The sequence below is a fragment of the Harpia harpyja genome, chromosome 6 (assembly GCF_026419915.1).
Source record: "Harpia harpyja isolate bHarHar1 chromosome 6, bHarHar1 primary haplotype, whole genome shotgun sequence".
Taxonomy (NCBI): domain Eukaryota; kingdom Metazoa; phylum Chordata; class Aves; order Accipitriformes; family Accipitridae; genus Harpia; species Harpia harpyja.
In genome coordinates, this window is record NC_068945.1 from 23587959 (window position 1) to 23613811 (window position 25853).

Consider the following 25853-nt stretch of genomic DNA (forward strand, 5'->3'; position numbering starts at 1 on the left):
TGATGCCAAAAGCATCTCTACCTGCCATGTGGTTGATACTACTTGGCAAACCATGCAACTACAGCAGTGTGGTGTGACACCAAAGCTTCTTAATAAAGATCTGCCTCTCAACAGAGATCAACCCATCTTCAGCAGCTTGATACACACATGCTCCTCTGATCACTGCCAACTTAAAGACTTTTAGGCACTGTTGTACCATACCTCGCCCAGGTATGGTTTTAGAAACGTTGACAGCAGGGTATTAGCCTTCACCAAGACAACTGCAAGACCTAGACTGAGGTATTAAGTAGCTAAGGGAATGAGTTTCATTGATTCACAGCTGTCATAAATCTGCATTCCTAGTACGCTCTACTTAAAATTCTCCCTTCCTGGGTTTTCAGAAGTCACTTCCCCCCCATTACACTGTTTCTCTTTTATAAAGAAATCAACCCTTGCCTGGAGAGCAACGGTGGATGCGATAGAAATGCAGAGTGCACACAGACTGGACCCAATCAAGTGAGTACTTTGTCAGTGCAGGTAAATAAGACTGGCCAACTGTTTACAGTGGGTAAAGGAAGATTTCCCCATCTCAACTTTGTTTTTAAATGGAAAAGTGGATTTCATAACAAAAATTCTGAAGAGTATATGCTTCCCTCAAAAAGCTATTTGAGGGGGAGTGTGGACAAACATGAAAAAAATTAATTTCAGTAAAACAAATCTAAAACTGCAGAGGAAAGCAGCATTTTGCTGTTTCAAGCAGTTGTTTTTCTCCTTTGGGAGGTTTTGATGTGAAAACCTGTCAGTTTGAAAGTATTGCCAGATAACATTTCTTTCACTGTTACAGAAACTGTCCACGGAAGAATTCCATTTCAGACCAGCCCTTCTCCCAGCATAGCTCAAATGTATTCACAAGGAAACAAAGTGGCCTGAATCATAGTTCTCATGTAGGAGTTACAGCATACTGGCACCCACTCACTCCTCCGCTGTTCTGTGTCTCCCATGCAGAAGTACCACATACTCTCCAAAGAAAAAGAAGTATAAAAGGACAAAGGGGGAAAGGAGAAACAAATTGGCGCAGGCAATCAAGTGACACAGATTAGCATTTCTATTTTTGGAACAGTTTCAGAAGCTGAACACCCTGATTGCAGCACTTCTTATCATCCCTCTATACTTTCATATTGGCTATTGGCAGGACTGTAATCCTCCCGCAAGTGCTGCACAACAGTATTTCTTCAGGAGCAACGCAGGAAACAGTGACCAGGAATGAGAGGCCACCTCTTGCCTTCCAGTTGTCCAGGGACAGGAGGGGCAATAACCCAGTCAGCCCTTTGTACCAATACCGATCAATTAACTCTTTGCCTTGACTCATTTGCAAGTCAGTACATTTCTGGTGGGAGCACAGAGCCACTTAACTCCTTCCCCATCCCTCTAGACAAGACAGGTGATGGCTATTTTCTTCCATACACCCTCACTGGGGATAGAAGTAGTACCTACAACATGATTATTTCTACTTCCTTACCCATCGGAATATAGTTAGCATCAGAGAAATAATAACCACTACAAAATCCCAGCGCTGTAGAGCCAAACTTAAAGGACAGAAATGCGTCTGCTTTCTGTAGGGCTTTCAGTCACCCAAGTACATAAAACACTGCTATTACACTGCCTTGCAGTTTTATTTCTGCTGCAGAAATCTCCTTGAATTTTCAATCCCCTACATTCTAAATTGAGAACCGTTAAACAGCAAATTGGAGAGGAAGATAAGTAATTTCTTTGCACCATGTTAATTTTTCAACTTTGTGATAACTGCAAGTGCAAACCAGAGTAATCGTGACATGTCAAATGCGTTACCGCTGCATGGGAAGCTGCCAGTAACATCAGGACACAATTCCAAGTGTGTTTTTAAGATCTGTTTCATCACTTAAAAAAAAATAGGGGAAGGGAACAGAAGAGAGGGGAATACCAATCTATGCAAACAAAATGAGGGAAACAAATTAGGGGTTTAGCCTGTTTTGCCAGCAAGACAAGCAAGCACAGATGTCAAAGGGGTCATTTCAAATGACCAGGACAGCAGAGGAGAGATGAATAGGCAGGGAAAGGGCAGACTGAGCCTCTTGGAAATTGTTATTCCTCAATCTCAGTCCATGGTTGCTCATGCTGGCTAAGAAACTGCTGCAGGAGAGATGATGTACTTTTAGTTTAATAAATTGCACACCATATCACTATGAAATAATCTGGCAAAAAAGTAAATTAAATATAAGTGTGATGAAAAAAATCAAATATCTTTCCATGTATATGCATTTTCTGGTTTTGCTTTGTAGGCAGTATGTAATTGCTTGAAGGGGTACTCTGGAGATGGTAAAAGATGCACATATATCAGTCTGTGTTCACAAGTAAGTATCCATTTAAAGAGAGTATTTAAGGTCTTGTTATAATCATTACACTTCTGGATTTTGTATGCATTCAAAACTAAGTCAGGTATGCCCAGAATCAACTTACCTTAACTTAGCTAATTTTTAAATGTGCTTGGTTCAGTACATGCGTTAGTGCTGTCGCTATTTTAGAAACTAAGTGTGCAGTAAGGGCTCTTCCTGGACCACAGCCTGGACATAACACAAGTGAGGGCCTGGACTCATCACTGAGTCTTAAAAAAAAAAGAAAAAAAAAAAAACAAAAAAAAAAACACACCACACACTTCAAATCAGATCTAGAGAAACAGCCCCTAGTCTGTAGTGGTAAAACATAAGTCATGTCTTCTCAGCAAATTTTCTGTCATTGCTAGAGTTCATATAAAAAAACACTATCTGAATTTGTGTTTGGGACACAGAGGGCTTACCAACATTTCAATTACTATTAAAAAAAATGCAGTTTCTAGGCAAGACAATTAAATAGCTTGGTTCAAATGATGAGAGAGAAGTGTGATCTACTACACGGTACCTGTAATGACAAAAAAAAAAAAAAAAATCTACAGTTCAGGTTGTGGATGCTCAGGGGCCAGTTCTAGCTGTTCTGGGAGACAAGTGATTGGGAACCAAATAGAACAGTCTACGGTAGATGAAAACACCTATTTTTAGTATTTTCCTGTCATTAAGTCCTCTGGTGCGGTTTGGGACCGCATCTGTGCAGCCTGAACATGAGAAATTATCATGTGTCAGCGTACACATCCCCTTCTCAGTCTGAAGTTTTTCTTAGCCTAATCAGAGTAACAAGTCCTCACATTGCTGGGTGATAACCAGTGAAATCCATGTTGGGGCAAAGAGGTGCTCAAGGGCCTGGGCTCTCTGGAGCAGAGGTTCCCAGCGGAGGTCCCAGCCTGCAGGTTCACCAAGGGCAGAACTCCCACGGGGCAAGTCAAACAGCACAGCCCCTACGGCCGAGCAAAGGCTGCATCCCAAACACATCCCTGTGGATGCGTAGTACAGGATAGCAACGCTGCAAGCTGCCGCAGAGGCGGCTTAGGGAATAGTGAAACAGAGGAGGGGAGAGGGGAGAATGGAAGCCTGTGCTGATGGCAAGGCTAAAAGAAAAAAAAAAAAAGCATTCTTCATACCAACCATTTCCCTTCTTTTCCTCCACAACACACAGCACAGGGCTTCCCACTGCATTCCTCATTTTGTCCCTCACTTATCACCGCAGGCTGAGAATCAGCCACATTTGTTTCACACGAGCCAACTCATGCTGCAAGTCGCATATTTGCAAGCAACATGGCTCTCTGCACCAGCCACATCACTCTGCTTCTTGGCAAGCTGCACCAGGGACATATCCACTCTCGCGTGCACATTAATCCTTTGTGCTCCGAGCGCAGCGACAATAATTCTCACCCTCTGGGCCCGGCCTGTCAGCAGAGTTTCTCTAACCTTGAAAGGCTGCAGAGATGAAAGAGCAAGGGCAGAAACAGAAGCTGGAGGGAGGAGAGCTCAAAGTTATGATCTACTGCTTCCTATGATTTTGTATGCTTTTGCCTTTTCCTATGCCTTGTTCCAGCAACTTTGCTTCCAATTGGCTGATTATATATGTATTAAAAAAAGATAGTCTTGAAAACTGTTACTGTCAAACCAGGCTAATCTGGCTTCCCTTTGGCAAACCTCTGTGTGGCAAAGCTTCATGCGAAGCTACAATAAACCCAAGATTGCCAACAGTCCCCTAAAGCTAGCCAAATAAATAGCAAAAGCACCCAGACCCTCTACTCACTACAACCTATCAAGTCAGGCCCCACTGGCAGCTCCCAAAGGAGCTTCTGCTCCCACTCACGGCCCACGGGAAAGGATCCCCGAGATGACCAGCAACAGAAAGGACACCAATGAAACAAGCACACGGAAAGAAAACAAGATAGCTTCTCCATTTTTCCCGATTTGCTCTCAAATCCAGGATAGAAACTTATTTGCAAACTGAGGCGCTAGCTGGGGAGCACCCACTGGTGACCAGACAGAGCTCTGAACCCCAGCACACTGCTCCTGGATGGGGAATGTCTCCCGCCGGCACAGAGAGCTTCCCGGGGGCAGGCGGCCGGGTGAGGTGCATCATCGCTGCTCCGAGCCTTAGGTCACACCGGTAGCGCACCCGAGGGCAGACAGGAGATGTTTTAGAGGAGAGCACGTGTGGTGGGTCACCAGGCAGCCCTGCGCTAATGCTCCTCCAGAAATCCAGGCTCCTAGCACCATAAAAGTGATTTACAGCTATAGTTCCCTTCAGTGGAAGTCAATGCTGCCTCAGCAGAGCGGCTAAGACTCATTCCCAAGGTCCAGAATGAAACCTGCCTGGAAATCTTTTGGATCCTTATAACACCATGAGCTGAAGATATAAGGAGGTAATCAAAACTACATCCTCTGCATAAAATGAGTTATTTCTTATGAACCTTAAATGCTCTTTATTGTTTGCAAGAAAGTATATACTGCCAGAAGTTCCAGTAAGATCTTGTTTCAAAAAGCTGTCGGGATTAAGTCTTTCTAAGCTATATACATCGGGGAAAAAAGTGGTGAACTAGAATTGTCCTGCACACCTGGCAATGAAGGAATTGAATATTTTAAATTTTGATCTTACAAGAATAATGGAGGCTGCAGTGAATTTGCCACCTGTAATGACACTGAGCTTACAGAAAGGACCTGCACCTGCAAACATAACTACATTGGAGATGGATTTAAGTGCCGAGGCAACATCTTCCAGGTAAAGTGCTGCACATGTTTGCTGTCCCTTATTTTTCTTCAGATAGTTATTTAATACAGTGGTTGTCTCTTGAAATATGCCAATTTTTTCCTTGAACAAATTGGTAGGTCTACTGCAGAATTGGAAATAATCCCAATCCAAGAAACCAGGAATAGGAACAGCACACTGTAAAATAATCTTACTTGCCTCAAAAAAAAAAAAAACCAAACAAAACAAAAAAACACAAAAACTACAACTAATGGATAGTCATTATGACTGCAGTACTAGGGAGTTAATACTAGTATTTTTAGGTATCAAAGCAGCCTGTTCTTTGATAAAGCAATGTAAGAAAAGAACAGGAGCAATGCAGATGGGCAGCATTTATTCCAAGCCAGAAGTCCTCTTTATTTTCCAAGTGCTGCATTTGTTTATACTCCACAGATGTTGCCCCATGTTTGCAGCACTGTTACAAGGTCTTGTTCTTGGTTGCAGGAACTTCTCAGGGACTCCAACACATCCAGGTTTTATTTCCACTTAGAGGTAAGAAAAAGTAAAGTACTCTTTTTTTTCTTTTTTTTTTTTTTTTTGGGGGGGGGGGGGGTCCCTCTTTGGTTTTTTTTCGCCTCAAGGAGGAGGCAGGGAGCAGGCATGAATCTGGCCTGTATCAACATCCTTCAACTTAATTGGAAGTGGATTTGGATCACCAGCCACTAATACCAGAGATGCTCTAGTTTAAACTATTAACCGTCATGAAAACCTCTAGAGAATTAATAACAAAGACTAAGATTCCAGGGAAAAGTAGGGCCCCCAGACCAGGCATAAAACTGAAGCTTTCACCCAGTCCGAGATCTTCCAGCACATCTCTCATGAATTCTGATGTGAGCAAATACCACTCCTCTCCTAGCCCTGCTGCGTTTCCAAACTGCGATGCTGTTTTCAGTTGCCTCTTGGATATGTCACAGGATGCTGCTGGGTGTTGCTAGACAGTCAACGCACACCGCCAGTTCTCACTGCTTTTTGGAGACCAGCAGTAGTAATTCTCCATTTACCCTGAGACTCAGGGCAGCACAAACCCGTACACTGGCCTGCTAGTCCAGAGACTCATATTCCAGCTTCACTTGCGCTACCACGGTAAACTAATTGCTTCCTCCCACTTTAGCAGAGCTCTCTTCCTATTTTAGTTCGTCAGTGGTCATTGCAAAGTGCCAGCAATACCCCAGGTCCTTTTGTCCCTCTAACAGTAATTAACCTACTCCTAGGTACAAGCAACCATGTATCACCTAAATGCATGTACAAACACATGCATATATCCACTCTCGACTATATCGAGATGAAAGGGTTTATTCATCTTCCCTTGACCAGGAGGGGATCGCCATCCTCCACCCTCCCTACACTTCGTGTTGAGAGCTTTCCCTCTTCTCCTGTTCATTATTGCAGAGGAAACGGAGACTTGGTGATAAGCCGCAGTCTTCCATTTGATACCCGTGGGCAGTGGTGACAGACAGGGCTGGGAAGGAAAGTCCACCCCATACAAGAGTTTCTCTCACCCTTGCATTGCAGGGAAGGGAACCCAACGTGCAACAGCAGCAGGGCTGCGGGCACCACTTCCCGCTGAGCAGGGCTGTCCCCATCGCTGCGTGATGTGTGCGTTAATGACTCATTACTGCTTTGTCTTCTTAAATTTGGCAGGCCTTGTCTATCAGAGATATTGCAGGCCCTGGCCCTTTCACCCTGTTTGTACCTCGCACAGACATACTAAACAGTGACCCACGAGTAAGTAAGAAGGCCAGAAGTTTTTGGGGAGCCGGCCGTGAGTTTTTGGATTCAGATGCCTTGCTCAACTGCTTCTCAACTCCTCCACTTTTTGCTGCAGGTCAAGGACTGGGTTGCCAAAGGAGTGATGGCTCAAGTCCTCCGGTACCATATGGTGGGTTGTGCCAGTCTGTTGTATAGCGACCTGATAACAGTCACCAACATCACCTCTCTCCATGGGGACCCGATACACATCAGCTACTCGCAGGTAACAGAGAATGAAGAGGCAGGAGACAGAATAATAAAACAGTCCACTTTCATTCAGCTTTTTTAAAAAACCTAAATGGTTCCCTTTCCTCCTCTGATGCACAAAGATAAATAAATAGCATTAAAAGAAGGTTGCCCATTCAGCTGAAGTGTTCAGCACTTATCTGCTATGCTAAGAGTGGAGTTGTACAACCCTTGCTTTGACACCAGTTATTTTATCCTCAGACTCTGGCTTTATGAGCATGACGAGAGTTTGAAAAAGCAAAGGGCAATTTATTAAAACTGAAGCTACTGTTTGCTGCAAAGAAAGGATGGTCTGGGCTCACCATATCAAAGAAATTTGGCATCAGCCTCACCCACCCACAAGGTTCCGCAGAAAACGTGTTTTTGTTGCCTTTCCAGAACTCACTGGTTTTGAACAACAAAGCTGAAATTATACTCCGTGATGCTGTTGGCACAAATGGCGTGATCCATGTCATAAACCAAATTCTGGTCCCCTCACATATGCAGGATTTCCCCCTTAAGAAGGTATGTGCAGCTCATTGCCATTCTCAACCCAGGGGCTTTTCCACAGTTACTGTTAGATATGTAGATCATGTAAGTCACAAAAAACCCCCAGTGATACTGAAAAGACCTTATACAAACATCATTTGACACTGCTGAATAAGTTAAATGTTATATTTAAAATTCATTCAGGAATTACAGTTATACCAAGAACAGTATAAGAGGACTTCTGCACAGGGTTTTTACAGTGGCATTGATTTCATAACCAAAAGTGACTTACAGGGTAAAGCAAGCCAATATCTGCTTTTTAAATACCCATATAACATATTTATTAGATAAGTTACTGAATATGCCTTTCTTCATAGGAAAGCCTTAAAATGGTTGCAGCCAAACATGGATACATCCTGTTCAGCAGTTTGCTAGAGGTAAGGACACAAGGCACAGCAGTAATTGGGCAAAGGTTTTAAACACGTCTCTTAAATACAAGAGCACAGACACGGCACGTGGCATCACTGGCAGGATGGTGTTCAGTGGAGCCAAAGGGCTCACGACACCATACACAACCCTGGTCACCATGTGGTCCCTCTCCCGCAGAGGTGGGGGGGATGTCAGGCAGACCCACAGCCACCTTTCCCCTCCCCACTCAGCTCTGTCCTACCATATACCAAATTACACGGCCAAGCTTTGACCCAGATATGATTTTCTGAGCCCAAAGTTGGGCCGTCAGCCTGGTTGTCGGTGGGCAGCCCTGGGTGATGGAGCAATTCTGAGAATTTGGCCATGTAACTCAACTTGGGCAGCTCAACTCAGGCATCCATTTTCTTTAAATTCATGGTGTTTGCAGGCTGGTGACCAGGCAGCCCACAGGCCACTGCATCCCAGTTACACCAGACATGCACCCCATAGGGTCAACATCATTTTAGATGGAGCATTAATCCTCCACCCCAATTTTTGGTATGTTGCAGAAAAACAACCTGCTTGGGCTGATCAACGATCCTATCCACAAACCCGTCACGCTCTTCTGGCCCACAGACGCAGCTATCCGTGGGCTACCGCAGGAGCAGCTGGACTTTCTCTTCAAGAAGACCAACACAGACAAACTGGTGCAGTACCTCAAATTCCACATTGTCCGTGACGCTGCGGTAAGCCCTTGCTTTTTAGGAGCATTGCCAAGGCCAAGACATGCAAGCCCAGACACGAGCATCTCCCCTCCTTCCTTCCCAGGTGTTGGCCTACCAGCTACCCCACTCCACCTCACTGAAGACCCTGCAGGGCTCCAACCTCAGCATCAGCTGTGGGGATAACAGGGAGATTGTAAGTGTTCGCCCTGCTGGCACATTTGCCCCTTGCCCCTGCTGCAGGATCTGCTCACGCAGACCCCGCCGTGCCTGTGCGCAGCCCCCAGAAAGGGTCAGTGGCATCAACACTCAGTTGATCTTCACCAGTCCCTGCCAACAGCCACAAAACCAGGGCAGCCGCTCCAACAGATTCAGCAGGCTAGATGCTTTGTAAGACCCTTTGGAACTGTCATTTTCTCTGTTTTAAGATGCTATTTGTTCAAAACAGCTCTCAGTTACCTCAAAACTGAGATACTAGCACATTTTAATTTCTCCTACGATGAAATACACAATGGAAAACTATTAAGATGAACCTGGCTTTGGCAGAAGCCCCATGAATGTAGCGTCTGCAGGCAGACTCTGGTTTGTAAGTGCTTACAAGCTAAGATTGCAGGCATGCACACAGCCTGTTAAGCCAGAACAGCAGCACATTTTTCTTTGCCAATGTATCATATTATACCTGGTGAGCATCTGCCTCTCAAAACATGACTAAGACTAAATGTACATAAGGTAAACGTAGGGCTGGCATACTCTGTCCCCTTCAGGAAAGGAAAAAGATCTGCTCATCTGTGAGGTTATAGCATTCAGCTATAGGAAAAGAGGTCCCCAAATTGGTTTCGAGCCCCTACAGCCATCAGCTTTACCTCCAGGATAGTTTAACACACCATCTTGCACCAAGAGCATTCCTACAGGGGAAGGATTATCCCTAACTCCCATTCAGGCCCTGGATTCAGCCTGGATTCAAGGAAGACTGGCTCCTGACTTATCACACCCCCCTCTCCCCATCCCATCTCTCAGGGTGCCCTTTTCCTGAACGACAGACAGTGCAAGATAGTGCAGCGGCAGCTGGAGTTTGATGGGGGCATCGCCTACGGCATTGACTGCCTGCTGACAGACCCCAGCCTGGGAGGACGCTGCGACAGCTTCTTCACCGTGGATTTCATGGTCAGTCCCCTTTTTTGGTCCCCCACCCTGGCAAAGACACAGCCCAAGGGCCAAACCCCGTCCTCGCAGGGACCGGGGCAACACTCGCAGCAGCTTTGGCGCTACTGAGATTAAGTGCCGCCACTTCAGGCCGGCTTCGTCTGCCACCCGGGTTAGAGCTAAGGTTAAGAAGTGCAGCACAACACCCAAAAGATACACGACAGAAATCCTGCATCCACACTAAGCAACACACAGGACAAACGGTTTCAGTGAAGACCAGCTTAGCGAGCCCTGCCCTGTTTTCCATGAGAACAGTACCTTGCAAACGCAAGCATAAATTTGAGCAAGGACAGATCTTCCTATCATGCTTTTAAATTAATACAAATTCACACTAATTTGGTCATAGAGATTGCATTTACAAAGTTCCCAATTACAAAGGAACAGCGTTGCTGTCCCAGCTGCACAGGGTATTAAGGACACAAGACAGAGAACTGCCTAGTCTGTTAGCTGGGCTCTCAGTCTCTCACATTTCTTGCTTTCACAGAAATATCCTTTAACACACCTGAACAGGCACTGTTGGCGTGGAGGAAGTTTCCTCTGTGAACTTTGATGGATCCCACAAACAGGAAGTTTTAAAACCCATTTTGAAATGGTTTCAAGACTAAATTTACTTCAGTTTCATTAGAATGTATGAAAAAATTACCAAAAAGTAAAAAAAATTTCATTTAATCAGTCTTAAAAAAAAAAAAACCTTATTGGAATTTATATTTCAATTATAAAACTAACACTTGTGTGTATCCCATCTGCTCAAGTTACCTTTTGTTTCATGATTTTGTTAAATGAAATTGAATAGATATAATTTCCTCAGATCTAGTCAGTGCTTCCTGAAAAGTAACCATTTACCTCTACTCCAAATTAGACATCCAGATCTGATGCAGCCTATGTCAATATTTGTTTGAAGAATATTCACCATCTCTTCCCTGCTTGTTTAAATCCATAGCAAAGTTTATTCTTCCAGAACTTATATTCTGGTATCAGAACTATTTTCTTGCATTGCATGGCACTAAATTAACACAAATATTTTGTTGTCGTTCTCCTCTCTTCTTTCTCCAGAGTTTTTTATATTCTGTTTCAAGTGTAGTAAGCCTACACTCTTCTCTGCTCATATTTGCTGCTTTCATAAAACAGACTTTCTGTCCACATCAAATAGCCTTTTGTTGTCATTATTTTAATATACTTTTTTTCTTCTCCATTTTGTACAACAGGGGCATTGTGTTAGCTGTTTCAGTAATTCTAAATGCCCTCCAGGGACAAAACCAAAGGTAATACCTTAAAATCTTGCATTTAAGCAGTCTAACCTGCTCTTCTCTGTACTTCACACAAGCAAACTTGAATAAGTTGCTTTGAAAAAAAATAAAAAGAGTACCCTCAACAGTGAAACCACACTGTTAAGGGATGCCATAAAGCCTCAGGGACAAACCTGTCCCTGGGCAAACACCCAGGGGCTGGGGGAGGACGACACTCATTGGTCTCGCACAGCATCCACTGTAGCGAGTGCTTCGGCTGACTTTGGAGCAGCCCCTCCATCCTCATTAACGGCACTTAGCAAGTCTGGACTCAAAAAGAAGGCAGGGGCCTCACACCTGCACTCTTCACACACCACATTCTAATTCGATGTACATCAAGAACGGTGATTTAACGAGGAAAAAAACCCAAACCTCCGCGCAGCACTCATCTTCTGTATTTTCCCCTCCTCTCTGCGCTGGCACGCGCGACGCCCAGGAAGGGATCCACCAGTGCACGTACGAGTCCTACGGGCTGCAGCGGGACGGCTGCCGTAGGAACTGCTCCATGGTCATCCACACGGCCAAGTGCTGCAAGGGCTACTTCGGGCCAGACTGCCAAGGTAGGAGCCCCCTCCCCAAGCACCCCTGCGGAGCACCCGGCGGGCTGAACTGGGGGAGCTGGGGCAGCGGGATGAGGAGACACCAGCCGCAAGATGGGGGAACTCCGTTGCAAGAGCTGAAGTAAATAGAAAGTAGTATTGCTTTGCCACTCCAGAGAATCTCTTTTTCACATTTACAGCAAGTTTTAAACTCCAGGCTAGCAAACTAAGTGAATGCTATAGAGATTAAAGACTGCTCTGCTGTAACCGAACCTAGCGAGGATTAATTAGTCACCAGCTGAAAGTCCTTTCGACACAAGACCAGACCTCAGGTTTGTGGCAGTGATACCAGGGCATGCCAGAGATGCAGCGTACAATTCCTCAGCCACCTGCAAGCAGGCACACCACTGGTGCAAGCTCAGAAATTGTAGCTTTAACCAGGTGTGAGACAGTTTGGGAGGCTTTCTCTCCAGCTGTTTGTTAGCACCCACTAATGAACCATGTGTTCCTTCACCCCCCAGCCCCACAGGGGAATGGTACTGAGGCTCTCACCGGGGCACGTAGGCATCCAGATTTCACAGACTGACATATGCAGGTCCCATGCAATTTTGGCCAGCCTGGCCTGAGCTGCCCTTTGGGCTCACCCCAGCAGCACCCAGACACATGGAGGTGCACAAGCAAGGCTGGATTTGGGCAGGGGCTGGGCAGTGCCATTCACCGATGGGTCGGAATGAGCAAGCAGTCAGGTAACAGCACCCAGACGCAGGGCTGGAAGGGGCCATCACGTCCTTCTGACGGGAGTTGTAAAGTATGTCAAGGAATTCAGAGCAGGAGGCTTGCAGTTCCAAGTGTCACAGCTGCTTTTACACACCCCAACAGAGATGCATTTACAGGCCTTTCCCTGTTAAAGGATTTTTTTACAGAACAATAAAGAACAGTGTCAATGAATAAGCATGCACTTGAGCTAAACAGACACTTTTTTTTTTTTTTAATTCTTCCAGCTTGTCCAGGGGGCCCAGAGACTCCGTGCAATAACCACGGCTCCTGCGACGACGGGTACAGCGGGACAGGAGAGTGCCACTGCGACAGCGGCTTCAACGGGACTTCGTGCGAGCTGTGCTTGCCAGGCAGATACAGCTCCAGCTGCAGGCGTACGTTTACGTTTCCTTTCCATGCTGTTGCCCATGTCACACTTAAACTGCTTTGTCAGTGGTGGGTTAAGTAAACCAAGAAATGCTTCCCCCTTTCAACACCAACATTTTTACCGAGTGCCTCCTCACACAGAGGGATGGCACAAAGTCTCAGAAGGGAGGAGGAGAAGGTGGGGAGGTGGCAGAGACTTACTTAGCTTTCTCTGCAAGGGTCCTCCTATTCTCATATGGTACATAAGTAACAGGGAACAGAGAGCCTCCGTCAACAAGTGTTTTCAGCTACAGCACAGCCTTCTCCCCTATCCCCATAAAGGGCAAGACAGGATTTTAGCAATGTGGTTCCTCAAGGATTGCAGGAGACCAAGGCCACACGCTATTTTTGTGGAAGAGAAGAAAAAAAAACACTGAAGAAGGCAGTTTGTGAAGAGGAACAGCAGCCAAGAAACTGCTCACATAATCCTTTTTGCTGTGGTTTTAAATGTGAACTAGGTGGAACCAGGATCAATACCACCCTTTAAACTTAAATGTTTTCCCAACATAAAGCCATCAGGAGGGAAGCTACATTAATCTTTCTCCTAACCATGTGCACCTGTAGTGCTCATCATGCACATACAGTGAGGTTTATGAGCTAGATATCCTTAGGGTAGAGGCAAGACACTAGGGTTGGATACCAATGCTCAGGAGTATGCTAACCTGCAATTTATCAGTTTTATAGCACAACATAGCATCAACTGTGTGAGCTAGTAGTCTGATGCAGATTGTGGTGTCTAACAGAAAAAAAATGTTTTCCAGCCCCTTCTCTTCAATGCATATTTATGTCAGCCAAAAATTAGATAAGTAGAGGGTGAAACTCCTTTTCAGCAGGACCAGCTCTTCACAGAATCAGTTTCCCCAATCCCACATCATTTTTGTCTTTAAACAACAATATTTCAGGAAGACAGATAAGGCAAGAAAGGATGCTACTTCATTGCATTATAAATCAGAGAGTCACCAATAATTCCTTAAAAAGGACTCAGCATCTAAGTTATTGCAGGGCCCAAAGAGTGAGGGGAAAAAACCATCACCTATAGATTAAATCAGTCCCTCACGCTTCCGTTTGCAGGGCACAAGAGGGAACACCCCATGTATGAAAGGAACAAAAGGAATTCAGAAGCTTTTAGACATAAAAATACCTTAAAAAAGAAAAAATACAGCTAATTCACCCATGGTTTACAGCAAAGGTCACTAACCTCGTATTTGGTTTCCTTACTCAGACAGACCTTCTCCCAAGCAGCAACCAAACTCTCTCTGCACACCTTTCTTCCCTCTGGCTAAAAGGCTTCCCCACAACCCACAGCTGCTGCACATTAGGACAGGATCAGGCTGGGTCTTCAGCTCAGCCATTAACTCCTTCCTGCCACAGTCCTTTGTGAAGTTTGCTACTCTACTACAATGCAGATCAATCCTCATTTTCATTTTCAGAGTAACAGTGAATGAATGCCAGTTATAAAATCATAGGATCACAGGATAATTCAGGTTGGAAGGGACCTCAGGAGGTCTCTAGTCCAAGCCCTGGTCAAAGCAGGGTCAGCCCTGACCAGGGTTTGTCCTGTCAGGGCTTGCAAACATGCAAGGATGGAAACCACCAAACCACTCTGGACAGTCTGGCCCACTGCTTGACTGGCCTCGTGGTGAAAAACCATGAGGTTAAATTTATCTAAATAGTTGCTAAATAATACTGTATCTCAACTGATAGTCTAGGTGGTTTCTCTAAGAAAAGATTTTCCCTTTTCCCAAAGGCAGCTCTGTAAGTGATCCTTCTGCGTTCCTTTTGCAGCCTGCGAATGCAAGACCCATGGGCAGTGTGACGAAGGCTATTCAGGAACGGGACGATGTTTCTGTGAGACAGGATGGACCGGCTGGCTGTGCGAAACCAAGCTAGGTCTCTGCCTCTTCTCACCAGGCTCCGTCGCATGGAGCCAAGGGTTGATAGCACTTGCAATTTAACAGAGGGTTTGTGTAGAAAAGAGAGAGAAAGGGTTAATAATGTTGGAAGCCCTCACTGGAGGCTAAGGGACTCTGCTCTGGACTCTGAATGTGTCCCTTCACCTCCCTGTCTCCACTTTGTGAAATGGGAATATAAGCATTTACCTCCCCTGTGGAGGGGCTCTGGGTTACCTGAGGGAAGGTATCACCCGAGAGTTAAGCAGTCAAAAAAAAAAATTCTGACAGGTTTTCCAGTTAGCAAGACTGGTATGACGGCTTTTCTTTCTGCATGAAACAAGGGCATTGCAATATAAATAGCATCTTCATCCCCGCTGTTCTGCCTTCCCCCCAGCTCTGCAGCCAGTGTGTTCCCCGAGTTGCTCCACCAACGCCGTCTGCACGGAGAACAACACGTGTCAGTGCAAGCCGTTTTACGACGGGGATGGGATCACATGCACAGGTGAGCTCCCTCTTGCACAGCTTGCTACAAGAAAGCAAGTTGTCCCCTCTTGCACGTGCACTTGCATGCAGTTACCGTCCGGTATGAAATGTTGGCTAAAAAACCTAAAAACTTCCACAATGCAGCAAGTGAAACAAATTTAGGATATGTACAGATCAGGTTTTTTCTGAAGCAAGTGGCTGGCTTCACCAGGCTTTACCGAGCAGGATTATGAGCAAGAGGTGCGCTTCAGTCAGGTTTTGGAGACAGTATGGGTTTTAGCAGTGTTTCACTTAACAGGATTTTCTTTGATGACCTTAGGCAAGGCAGTTCCCCAGTAACATCACTGCAGAAACAGTCGTTCTTTCTGAGCCAGGTGTCTTGCGTCCTCTGAAGTCACCCTGGCCAGAGCAGAGTCCCCAAAAAAGCAGCGCTCTCAGGCCCCCAAAAGGCAAAGCAGAATCTCTGGGGGTGGTGCCACGTCTCTTAAACCAACGATATCCTGACAAGGTCTTCAGAGCCCTAAAGGATAGCCTTTGCACAAGGTCAGGAATGCCTTAGGAACCTCAGGTTTTTTCCCCAAACAAGTGTCCTAGTATTTTTAGTGTGCCTTAAAAATCTGGAGGTGCTTTGTCTCTGTGAAGACCATCCTCTTTAAAAGCAGACTTGACTCACCTGTTTTCTTTTGCCCACGCAGCTGCAGACCTTTGCAAACAAAACAACGGCGGGTGCCACAAGGCAGCCGAATGCACACAACTCGGGGTGAAAGTCTTCTGTAGCTGCCAGAAAGGATACAAGGGAGATGGCTTTACATGCCTTCCAGTAAATCCTTGTGCTGACGGGTTCAACGGAGGCTGCCACGAGCATGCCGTTTGCACTGTCATAGGACCTGTAAGTTGAATGATTTCAGTCACCAGCAGGGAAGTCTGAGGCATTTCTTCCTGGTGCCCGCAGAAGTATTTTCTCTGGCTGGATCACACTCTGTACCTCTCAAAGTCCCTGTTTTCCAAAACAACCTTTACATAGCTCCAGCCTACTTTCCACATCAGTTTGGTATCCTTTCAGCTGAGGGGTGAGAAACAGTTTGACTTCTTTGCTCTAGGGAAAGGGGTAATAAAGCAGATGGGATATTTTGCGTGTGTACTTTTTCTGTCCCCTTCTTAGCTCTCCCTAACTGGATATCCCTATTTGCAATAGGAGTTTGTTGGATTGAAACTGAATATATTTTGATAGCTAAACCTAGGGACAGCTGGGAGAATAGTGTCACTTGTCGGTTGGCCGGACTCAGCTTAAAAAGCTCTGCAGCCACATGATACTAATTCCTTGGCCCGCACAGTCAACGTTGTTGAGGAAAACTTGTGCCGGTGACTCGATGCAACATTTGTCTGGGTGCTTTCGGGATCACCTGTCCATTCCATTTTGGTGGCTTGCCTGATACGTCTTCCAGGAGCTATCTAGAAAAGCCTTGCTGCTAATCCGTTCCAGCTGCCAACCATCGCAATCCCTGGATGTCACCAGCTCCGGCTTGGTTTATAGTTCTCAATTTATTACTATCAGCAGGCTGATAAATTCCTTTCATGCTCCCATGCCCAGTCATTTAAATATCATTTTGATAGGTCTGCCATCCATTTTTGTTAAATTACGTGTCATATAATTCCCCAATGCACGTTATAGCTTTGTGAGTGGAATTATGCTTTGGTATTAATTCAGGAAAGCGCCCAAGTGCATGTGTAAATGTTTTGCTTAGAAGAATAAATGTCAGTGTCAGAGTTTGTGGTCTGTTGAATCACAGCTGTTAGTAGCAACTTTCCTGTTTGTCCATTCCTGGCTATATCAAGTGAAATTTTTCCAACGGTTCAGAATGTTGCTTGAAACACCACTTTTATGTCAGCTAAGTACTTGGCTTGGCCTTTTTTATTCTCTCTCCGACCAGGACAAACGCAAGTGCGAATGTAAAAATAACTACATCGGCGATGGGCTGAACTGCTCGGTGATGCAGCTTCCTCTCGACCGCTGCTTGCAAGACAACGGGCAGTGCCACCCTGACGCTGACTGTGCCGATCTCCACTTCCAAGGTGAGGATGGCACACCGTGCACGCCACGGGACAGGGACATCCTCGTCTCTGTGCCACTGCACTGAAGCCAGCGGCCAGGATCCTCGTGTCTGTAAGCTCACTCAGTCCGCTACCTATGTCCCCTTGAAACAATGAGGTGATTAAAGTTAGAAAGTGTGCTTACGTACTTTGCGATACCAGATTTATGAAGCAATCGATGAGGGCATTCCAGGTAGGAATGTTACCCCGAAGGGATCAATCTGTCCTAACTACATTTCACAAAATTCATGGGTATTTGTATGGCACAGTTGACTCTGCATCCAGACATGGAAACCCCTTCAGGAAGAGCTGGTTCTTGTCTCGTTTTGCAGATACCACAGTTGGGGTTTTCCACTTACGGTCCCCACAAGGACAGTACAAAATGACTTACGAGAAGGCAAAGGAGGCCTGTGCCAATGAGTCAGCCACCATCGCGACGTACAACCAGCTGCTCTACGCCCAGAAGGTGAGGTAGCCTCACTGCGGGAGGAGATCCCTGGAGCCGACCTAGCCACAGCGAAAATGGGGAGGGAGGAGCAAGGGGGCTGCTCGGTGCTAATAAGCTTCATTTTCCCTCCTTTCCTTCCCCCATGCCCCAGGGTATGTTTGGCTGGGAGCAGTTTTCAGACTGTTTATTGGTTTCGTGCCTGCTCAGACAGCACTGAAGCCGGTTGCCAAGTTCTTGTTTCCAGTGGTACTGGGGTGAGATGGTAGAGTCAGACTTACAGAGTGTTTTCATGCGGGTTTTAATTACTAGCACTTCTTAAAGAAATGTACACTTCAGAATTATGCTCAGATTAATTTGGTTTTTTAATGTGAGGCTCCAGGAATCTTTTCCCCAAATGCTGTTAAATTAGCAGACCCATTTCCATATTCTCTTCCTTGAGTGTGTTATAGACAACACATGGCTGACGTTAGCAGGATGAGCATCACACCTTGGGTTTGTGAAACTTGTTTTAGAGGAGTGGGTCAGACTGACTGTACCTTTCTGGCTCTTTCCCATCTGTGGAAGGAGGAGAAACGCTCATCATTTAGAGACATTTACCTTTAGTAAAATGTCAGGCTGGACCACAGCCAGCACGTAAACCTCCTTCTGCTGCCCGAGGAGATTCAGATTGCAGGCGGAGCTGCACGTCCCCTGTGCCCCATAGTCTAAATATTTACCTTGAAGCAGCAAAGTTGGCAGAGGGGCTGGCTCCAGCGTTCCTGGGGACTATTTTCTATGTTGAGCTGGTTTGTCAGCCCTTCCCACGCTGACAAAAGGTGGGCTGGCACACAACGGGCTTGCACATCCCCTTTGGCTTTCACACCCACCTCTGATCCTGCCCGGCTTTGGGCTCAGGGCAGCTTTTCCCAAGAAAGGCTCCTTTGGTCCGTACGGGGAGCCGCTGACTTTCAGAGGGGCCCCCGTCTCCGCAGCCCCTTGGCCCAGCGCTCAGCACAGGGCAGGCTGCAGGACGGACGGATGGACAGAACCCCCTCAGACCCTCCGAAAGAGTGCTGGCAGGTTGGGTGCTGCCTGAGCACCCCGGGGGGATTGTTCATTTCATCCGCGGCACCCCGGGCCCACCACCCAGCAATTCCCCCTGGGTTTTTTTTCCCTTACGGCCATGCCGGCTGCAGGCGAGGTACCACCTATGCGCTGCCGGCTGGCTAGACGGCGAAAGAGTGGGCTACCCGACCGCCTTCTCCTCCCCAAACTGCGGCTCCGGGCACGTCGGCATCGTGGACTACGGGAGAAGAGTCAACCTGAGCGAAACCTGGGACGTCTTCTGCTACAGGGAGAAAGGTAAGAGGGTCCTTCGCTGCATCCCTCTGCGCAAAGCGGAGCAGCAGCCGGCATTTCGGTTCCTTTGGTCGGCCACAGGCTGCTAGATAACACTGCATGAGACTCTGCCTCTTTTTAACTTCAAAAAAAAAATATATAATCTGTTGCCTGCAAGCTGTTTTTCAGGCACAGGGCAGCCTAAAGCCTTCTGGAAAAGGGCGTTTGCCCACGCAGCTATCCGTGTTTGTACCTTCCAGAGGTGGACTGCACCTGCAAGCCAGGCTACGTGGGGGACGGCTTCTCCTGCAGCGGGAACTTGCTGCAAGTGCTGATGTCCTTCCCAACGCTGACAAACTTCTTGTCGGTACGGCCCATAGCTGGCGCGCTGCTCGGTCGGGGGAGCGGAGCAAAGCGGGCTCTGCCACCGGGTCGTATCTCAGTGTTTGCTTTACTAGCACGGCAGATACAGGTAACAACAGCCCACCAGCAAAGCAAGGTGGAGTGGTCTAAATCTGCCCCCTCAAAATCAGAACGTAGTTACTATTTTTTTAATTACTTGCTCCAAAGAGGTTTCAGGTTTCTAAAACGCATTTGGAAATCAAACGCGGCTGCAGCTTTAACTTAAAGGAGATTCTGTGCACAACTGCTCCCGTTTTTTTCGGCGCCACAAGAGCAGCGGTGCTTTTTAACGTTATTGAATTTCTGCTGGCAAAAGACAAAACATTAAAAGGGTCCTTTTCTTGCCACTACTCAGAAAGGCATTATAATTAGCCTCACAGACAATAAGGGCCTAACTCCAGCAAGTCAGTTTAAGATGTGCTCATCAAACAGCAGCTAAAACTGGGTTTTGAATACAAACTTCTTTTGTAATGTCACTCCAGAGCTGCTTCATGGCTAATAACAGAAAGCTTCTTTGTCATTATTTATACAGTCTCATCTTTTCAGCTCCCCACACAGGAGCGCACAATTGCTCTTTAGTAAAGCTGGATTTTGTTTCTGCCTAGGACATCATGGCTTACTCCAACAGCTCTAGGAAGGGGAGAGAGTTCCTGCGGTACCTCACAGACCTGTCAGTGCACGCCACTCTCTTTGCTCCAAACGACAGCGGGTTAAGGGAAAATGAGGTCAGGGTTTTTTTCTTTTTTTCCTTCCTCATTTTAATAACACTATTTAAACAGCCATTATAGGTTTCTATATCCCAGTGAAATTTAAGCTTGGGGGAAAAAAAAAAGAAATCTTAGTATGACATGACTTCTGTGTAACCCCACATAGTTTAAACTGTGCTTCTGAAAGAGGCGAGTTCATTTCCATTTCTCTTCCACAGTTAGGAGCGCAAGGTTATTGAGCGTTCGAGTCACTACAGAGACTTTTCCATCAGGGATTTTAGTTACCTAGTTATAAAAGAGTCTGCCTGAGATGAAGTCTGTTCTGGCTTATTAACATCAAGCACAGTTATTTGAAGAAAGCAGTGCACAGCTTTGGTATTTCCCACAAATACATTAAAGACATCTGTTCCTAGCTTCATTTCTATGCTTCTCCCTTTTTTCCTTCCTTCCTTCCGTCAAACATAATCTCAAACAATTCACATGGGTTTATGCCCTGCCTTGCATCTTCAAGCTGTTTGGATAATCTCTGAGGCCCATCGCTTCAGGTCATCGTACAAAAGCGTAAAATCCTTTGTCCCACCAGAATCGAGGTACTGCCTGCTCAGGCAGCCATCAGAGGCCAGCAGGGACAGAAGATCCCACTGTTCACATCCAGATTTCCCAGTAGCCTCTACCCCATATTGCACTTGCAATTAATAGCAAGGAGGGAGAAAGGTCACAGGCACTTAGCCTACTTGTAAATCCAGAGGATTAATGAGATCAGTTAATGTTCCTTGTATTTTGCTCTCATTTGCAGACACTTTCCGGGCGAGACATCGAGTATCATTTATCTAATGCCAGCATAATGTTTTATGAGGACTTGACCAACGGAACCACTCTTCTAACTCGTCTAGGTGAAAAACTCCTCATTACAAACACCAGGGGCCAGGAATATCAACCCCCCACCACTGAACAGGTACCTTTTTAATAAATCTCCCATCTTCATGCTTTTTCCCCCCTTAACGCTATACCCGGTAATCGGGTGACACGCTGATCCAGAGAGCAATTCAGTAAGGTTATAGTGGGCAGCAATGAAAGCCTGAGTTCAGAAGGGGCTTTCCTGCCCAGAGACTGCAGGATAGCAGCTGGCAAACTGCAAATTTACACGTTTGCCCATGGCCAAGCTCTGACCCGCAAAACTCAAAGGAAGCTGTTCAGGTGGCCTGCAGGAACGGCAGGATGGGGATATGGGCTCGATTCAACCCTTCTCTCAGCCTGGCAGGATTATGGGAGATAGCAGTGCAATAGGAGGAGAGATCAGAGCAGCAGCTTATCATTAAAGAAAGGTGTGGGCATTTGTAAAGTTTGTTGGCAACTTTCTGGGAGAGACAGGAGACCCCAGCACAGCCTTGCTCAGAGCAAAAGCAGATAAAACAGTGGTTTGCATTTTTTATTACTACTTCAGTGCTTTTTAAATGCAAAAATTGATATCCTTTTTTGCAAATCGAAAGTATATTTGCAAATGGAAAGTTGACATTTTAGAGAACACATCCTTTGAAAACACACCCAACTTCTCATTTTTTATTAAGGAAATACTCACTGCCCAAGCATTTCAAATGACCTCTGCGACAGAAACCCCTTGAGACCGAGGTTGGGACTCTGCTGTGGGTGAGGCTGTACAGCTGAATAGGAAAATAAGAAACCCCACGCCTGTGGGCTTGCAGTTAAAATGTGCTCTAGAGAATGGTGCTGGACCCAAGGAAAGTTGAGTGCCCAACATGCCAAGTGGGGGGGAGCAGATTTTCACGGACACCAACAAGAAGGAAATAGGTGCTGCAGGAAGAGCTGCACAAATGAGTCATCTGTTGCCTTTGCTCCCTTCCTCCTTCCCCTTTTAGGAGAAACTCCTTTGGCATGAGAATTACCATTTATATTTTTAAAACCACCCCATACTGCAAACCCAGTAACTGCATTAATAAACTATATCCTTGTGAGAGATCAGGTGCGCTAGCACAAGGCTTACCTGTATCACTCATTAGCATGCCAGGAGCTCTTTTGGATTGCTTTGATCTGATATTTGAGCTAGCAGACATTCTCCTTAAAAAAAACCCTCTGTTCTTCAAAAGCTGCCAAGGAGAAGCTCTGAGCCCATTAACACAAATCTTGCTCCTGCCCTTCAAAGCTGGTTGGAAATTTGTAGCTTTTCTTCCTCCCTGGAGGACCCACGGACGCCCTCGGTCCCCTCGGATGCAGTACAGCTCGGCAGGGTGCCAGGGTGGGAAGGAGGGACAGCAGCCGCTTCCCACGCGTGCTCTGGGCAGCCAAGCACCCACCCGTCCCAGCACACCAGGTCGGAGCCCACCAGCGTTCCCCAGGACCCTGGCAGGGCAGCGCAGGCGCGAGGGAGGAGGACACGGGGTAACTCCTGCATCGCTCTGCAGTGCCACCACAGAAAGTCACCGTGGGCTCCGGCAGCAGCGTTTCACCCTCATGACAGGGGCAGGAGTGGGTGGCAGCTCCTGGTTCTGCTCATCTGAGGAGAAAACATTTTGCTAGGATGCGATTTAAAGCAGCATTTGCAATAGGGCAGGCGCCCATGGATCCACCCTCCCAAAACACAGATGCAGGCTGGAGGGGCTCAGGACCAGCCCAAAGCAGTCGAGGACTCCCATTATCAGCAGAGTTTAGAGAAGCGTTGGGGTGGCAACGACTGATCCCATTCCTCTTCCTTCCTAATAAGCTGCCAAATGGGACCAGCCTCCAGCTCACAGATGCCAGGCCACCAAATAAACTGCGGGCAGCGGCTGCCCATCAGTGCTGAGCCAGCTCTCTCGAGCCAGCAAACTCAGAGCAAGTAGCATCCTCAGCTCAGAAAGCAGCTGTAACGGAGGTAGGCTGCAGCCTGCCTGGCACCCAGGAGTAACAACACTCCTATGCAGAACTTGGTAATTGCACAAACATCACAAAAAACTCTTTTTTTTTTTTTTTTTAAATAAAGACAAAGAAACATCTGAAGGCAATATGCAGGTAATGCTGATGGCTACTTCATGCACAGCCTGGGGCCATCCCAGGCTGATGTCCAGGGAGGCAGCACTGTAAGGTCCCATCTGATTTTTCTCTCTCTGTCAGTAACCGAGGTGGGGAAATAGTCTCAAGGTTTATTTCAGTCCCAAAGGGAGGAGGGCTAAAGCTCAGCTCTCATTGCTCTTTGTCCTGGCAGAGCGAGATCAGATATGTGGATGGAAGTGCTATTGTTGAATGGGATATAATCGCTTCCAACGGGATAATTCACGTCATTTCAGAGCCTTTAAAGGCTCCACCAGCACATGTAAGTACATAGTGATTTTTTGGGGGGAGTGGTGGGAGGAGGTGGCTGTGGTTTACATAATCCCAAACTCATTGCTGACATTCATATATTCCCAGTTTCCTTCCCATATATGCAGTTTCTGTTTAAAAGGTTACTTCAAAAGAAAATTGGAAGTTGAGAACAAGGTGCCAGTGAAGACTATTCCAAATGTTTCCATCTCAACAAGTTCTTATCACATTTATTTTATATACATAAAATAAAAGCTCCATTTTATAATGGAGCTTATTTTTGTAGTGGAGGTTTGATAAAGCTCCATTTCAGTTCTTCCAAAAAGATCTTTCAAGTTTCTAAGGAAAGTTTTTTACTCTTGGCTTTGCATTCATTCCAATCCAAAACAACAAGGTGTTTCGAAAATAGGTATTTTTTGTCTGCATGAATCCCTGCAATGGTCCCAGTTATCCAATTATCTCTCCCATTAGAAAGACCAAACCAATGGTACAGGGCCCAGCAAGCAGGGAGGCAGGAACATTGTGAGCATTTCCCACCAGCAAAGTTTACTGCTTTGTATGAAAGGGAGGAAAAACATTTTGTCTACCTGCAGTGCAACTGGGATGTTTCACAAAAGTGGTCCCTGCTGCCCCTGGGAGGGGTGCACAGCGAGCTCCTTTTTTCCCAGTACAGAATGTTTTCCTTAATGAAGTGTTCCGATGCGCAGCGTTAGCGCTCCCCAGCTCTGTTCCACACAGGGTACTCTGTGCCAGCCCAACACAGGCTCAAGCTGACCTTGCAAGAAGACCCACCATTTACTTAATCTGAAGAACTTCCCTTCAGTCGGGGCAACTCATTCTGATCCTTCTCTCTGCGCGCTGGAGGGGCCTCACTCAACATCGACAGCCCATCCACTCCAGCTTGGATTTTGGAAGCGGCTAACCAGCCCCCTCCTTGGTCCACAAAATTAATCCTACTGATACCCTATTTCTCACCTTCATTTTGTTCCGAGCAACCCTCTCTCCTTTACAAACCAGCCTTCTTGTTCCTAGAAGCTCAGCAATATGCCTGCACAATCATGGTTCACAAAGATCCCTTGCAGCCTACAATCTTCAGAAGTAGGAAATGAAACACTTGGGTAAAAGCGTAAATTACTGCCTGAAAATGATTCAAAATAATAGGCAATTTCTGTCAGTCTACAGCAGCATGATATTACAATCTTTATAATACCTCTCTCATGCTAGAGGGCAATGAAATGTTTTCTAATATTTAGCTGTCCAGCTGCACCATGTAAATTACTTTGTTTTCTAAAAAATAAATGAAGAGAGCGTATCTATTAAGACAACAACGTGATTATTTTTGCCAGGGTAAGTTTAACAATTAGTTTCCTAAGCAGGAGGCTACAGAGCTAAGGTGTCACATGGAAAAGCAAGAGGAACAGCACAGGAACCTTCTACCCATTTCCAGACCCCTCCTCACCTCCCAGATTGCCAGCAAACAGCACGGTGCTTTGGGGAGACTGCATACTCTGGGATCCCTCAAACTTACCATCACCCCAAAACTGCCAGTCACCTTCATAATATCCATGTATCAGGCCACAGAGCTGCAGAAGGCAGAAGCCAAAGTCTGGACACACTTTTCCCATAAGTACCTACGTACTTATTAAAATATTTATAAAATATTATATACAGTTACTTGGATTGGCACTTTACCTGCTTGACTGAAGAATGATTTCAGGTGAAAGGCATTGCACGTATTGGGGCAAAACAACCTACAGAAGGCAGGCATTGGGCCGCTGATGGGGCCCAGCCCCGCACACCCTCTGCGCAGGCTGGCAGCCCTTCCAACCTGCGATGGGATGGCCCTCAGCTCAGATGCGGTTTGGTTCGAGGATGGTATGCCGGCCGATAGCTGGCAATAACCAACACCTCCCTGGTGCACTAAGCAGTGGGGAATAAGCTTCAACCCATGCAGAGCCCTCTAGGGTTTGTAGCACAGGTTTCCTAAGCTGCTTAAGGGAATTTGGTACCCATTTCTCCTCCTCGGGCCGGTGGGGTTTCAGCCTCATCATAGCCGCTATTGCTACTTTGAAAAACCTGGCCAGAAAAGATCACTTTGGCATGCTCTGTAACTTCAAAACCATAAACAAGATGAAGCTGTACTAGAGGCAATGTCCAGTACCACCCTCCCCCCGCCCCCCCCAAAAATCTAGCTTGTAATTACTATTGAAAGGCCGTACTTGACTGTCTCTAGGGAACACACACCAGGAA

General features: G+C 46.3%; 1 protein-coding gene across 1 annotated transcript in view; it reads left to right on the forward strand.

Annotated features, from left to right (window-relative positions):
- The window catches only part of STAB2 (stabilin 2), an 88794-nt gene that overhangs the window by 59459 nt on the left and 3482 nt on the right, over window positions 1-25853 (forward strand). Inside the window, exons 43-66 of the mRNA XM_052789692.1 lie at window positions 422-495; window positions 2298-2369; window positions 5020-5139; window positions 5611-5658; window positions 6808-6891; window positions 6992-7138; window positions 7540-7665; window positions 8007-8066; window positions 8607-8783; window positions 8866-8955; window positions 9777-9923; window positions 11168-11224; window positions 11685-11808; window positions 12789-12938; window positions 14755-14859; window positions 15256-15363; window positions 16040-16233; window positions 17276-17417; window positions 17768-17901; window positions 19059-19224; window positions 19461-19567; window positions 20208-20327; window positions 21106-21264; window positions 23509-23616. Of these exons, the coding sequence (XP_052645652.1) occupies window positions 422-495; window positions 2298-2369; window positions 5020-5139; window positions 5611-5658; window positions 6808-6891; window positions 6992-7138; window positions 7540-7665; window positions 8007-8066; window positions 8607-8783; window positions 8866-8955; window positions 9777-9923; window positions 11168-11224; window positions 11685-11808; window positions 12789-12938; window positions 14755-14859; window positions 15256-15363; window positions 16040-16233; window positions 17276-17417; window positions 17768-17901; window positions 19059-19224; window positions 19461-19567; window positions 20208-20327; window positions 21106-21264; window positions 23509-23616 (2819 nt within the window). The remainder of the gene's footprint in view (window positions 1-421; window positions 496-2297; window positions 2370-5019; window positions 5140-5610; window positions 5659-6807; window positions 6892-6991; window positions 7139-7539; window positions 7666-8006; window positions 8067-8606; window positions 8784-8865; window positions 8956-9776; window positions 9924-11167; window positions 11225-11684; window positions 11809-12788; window positions 12939-14754; window positions 14860-15255; window positions 15364-16039; window positions 16234-17275; window positions 17418-17767; window positions 17902-19058; window positions 19225-19460; window positions 19568-20207; window positions 20328-21105; window positions 21265-23508; window positions 23617-25853) is intronic.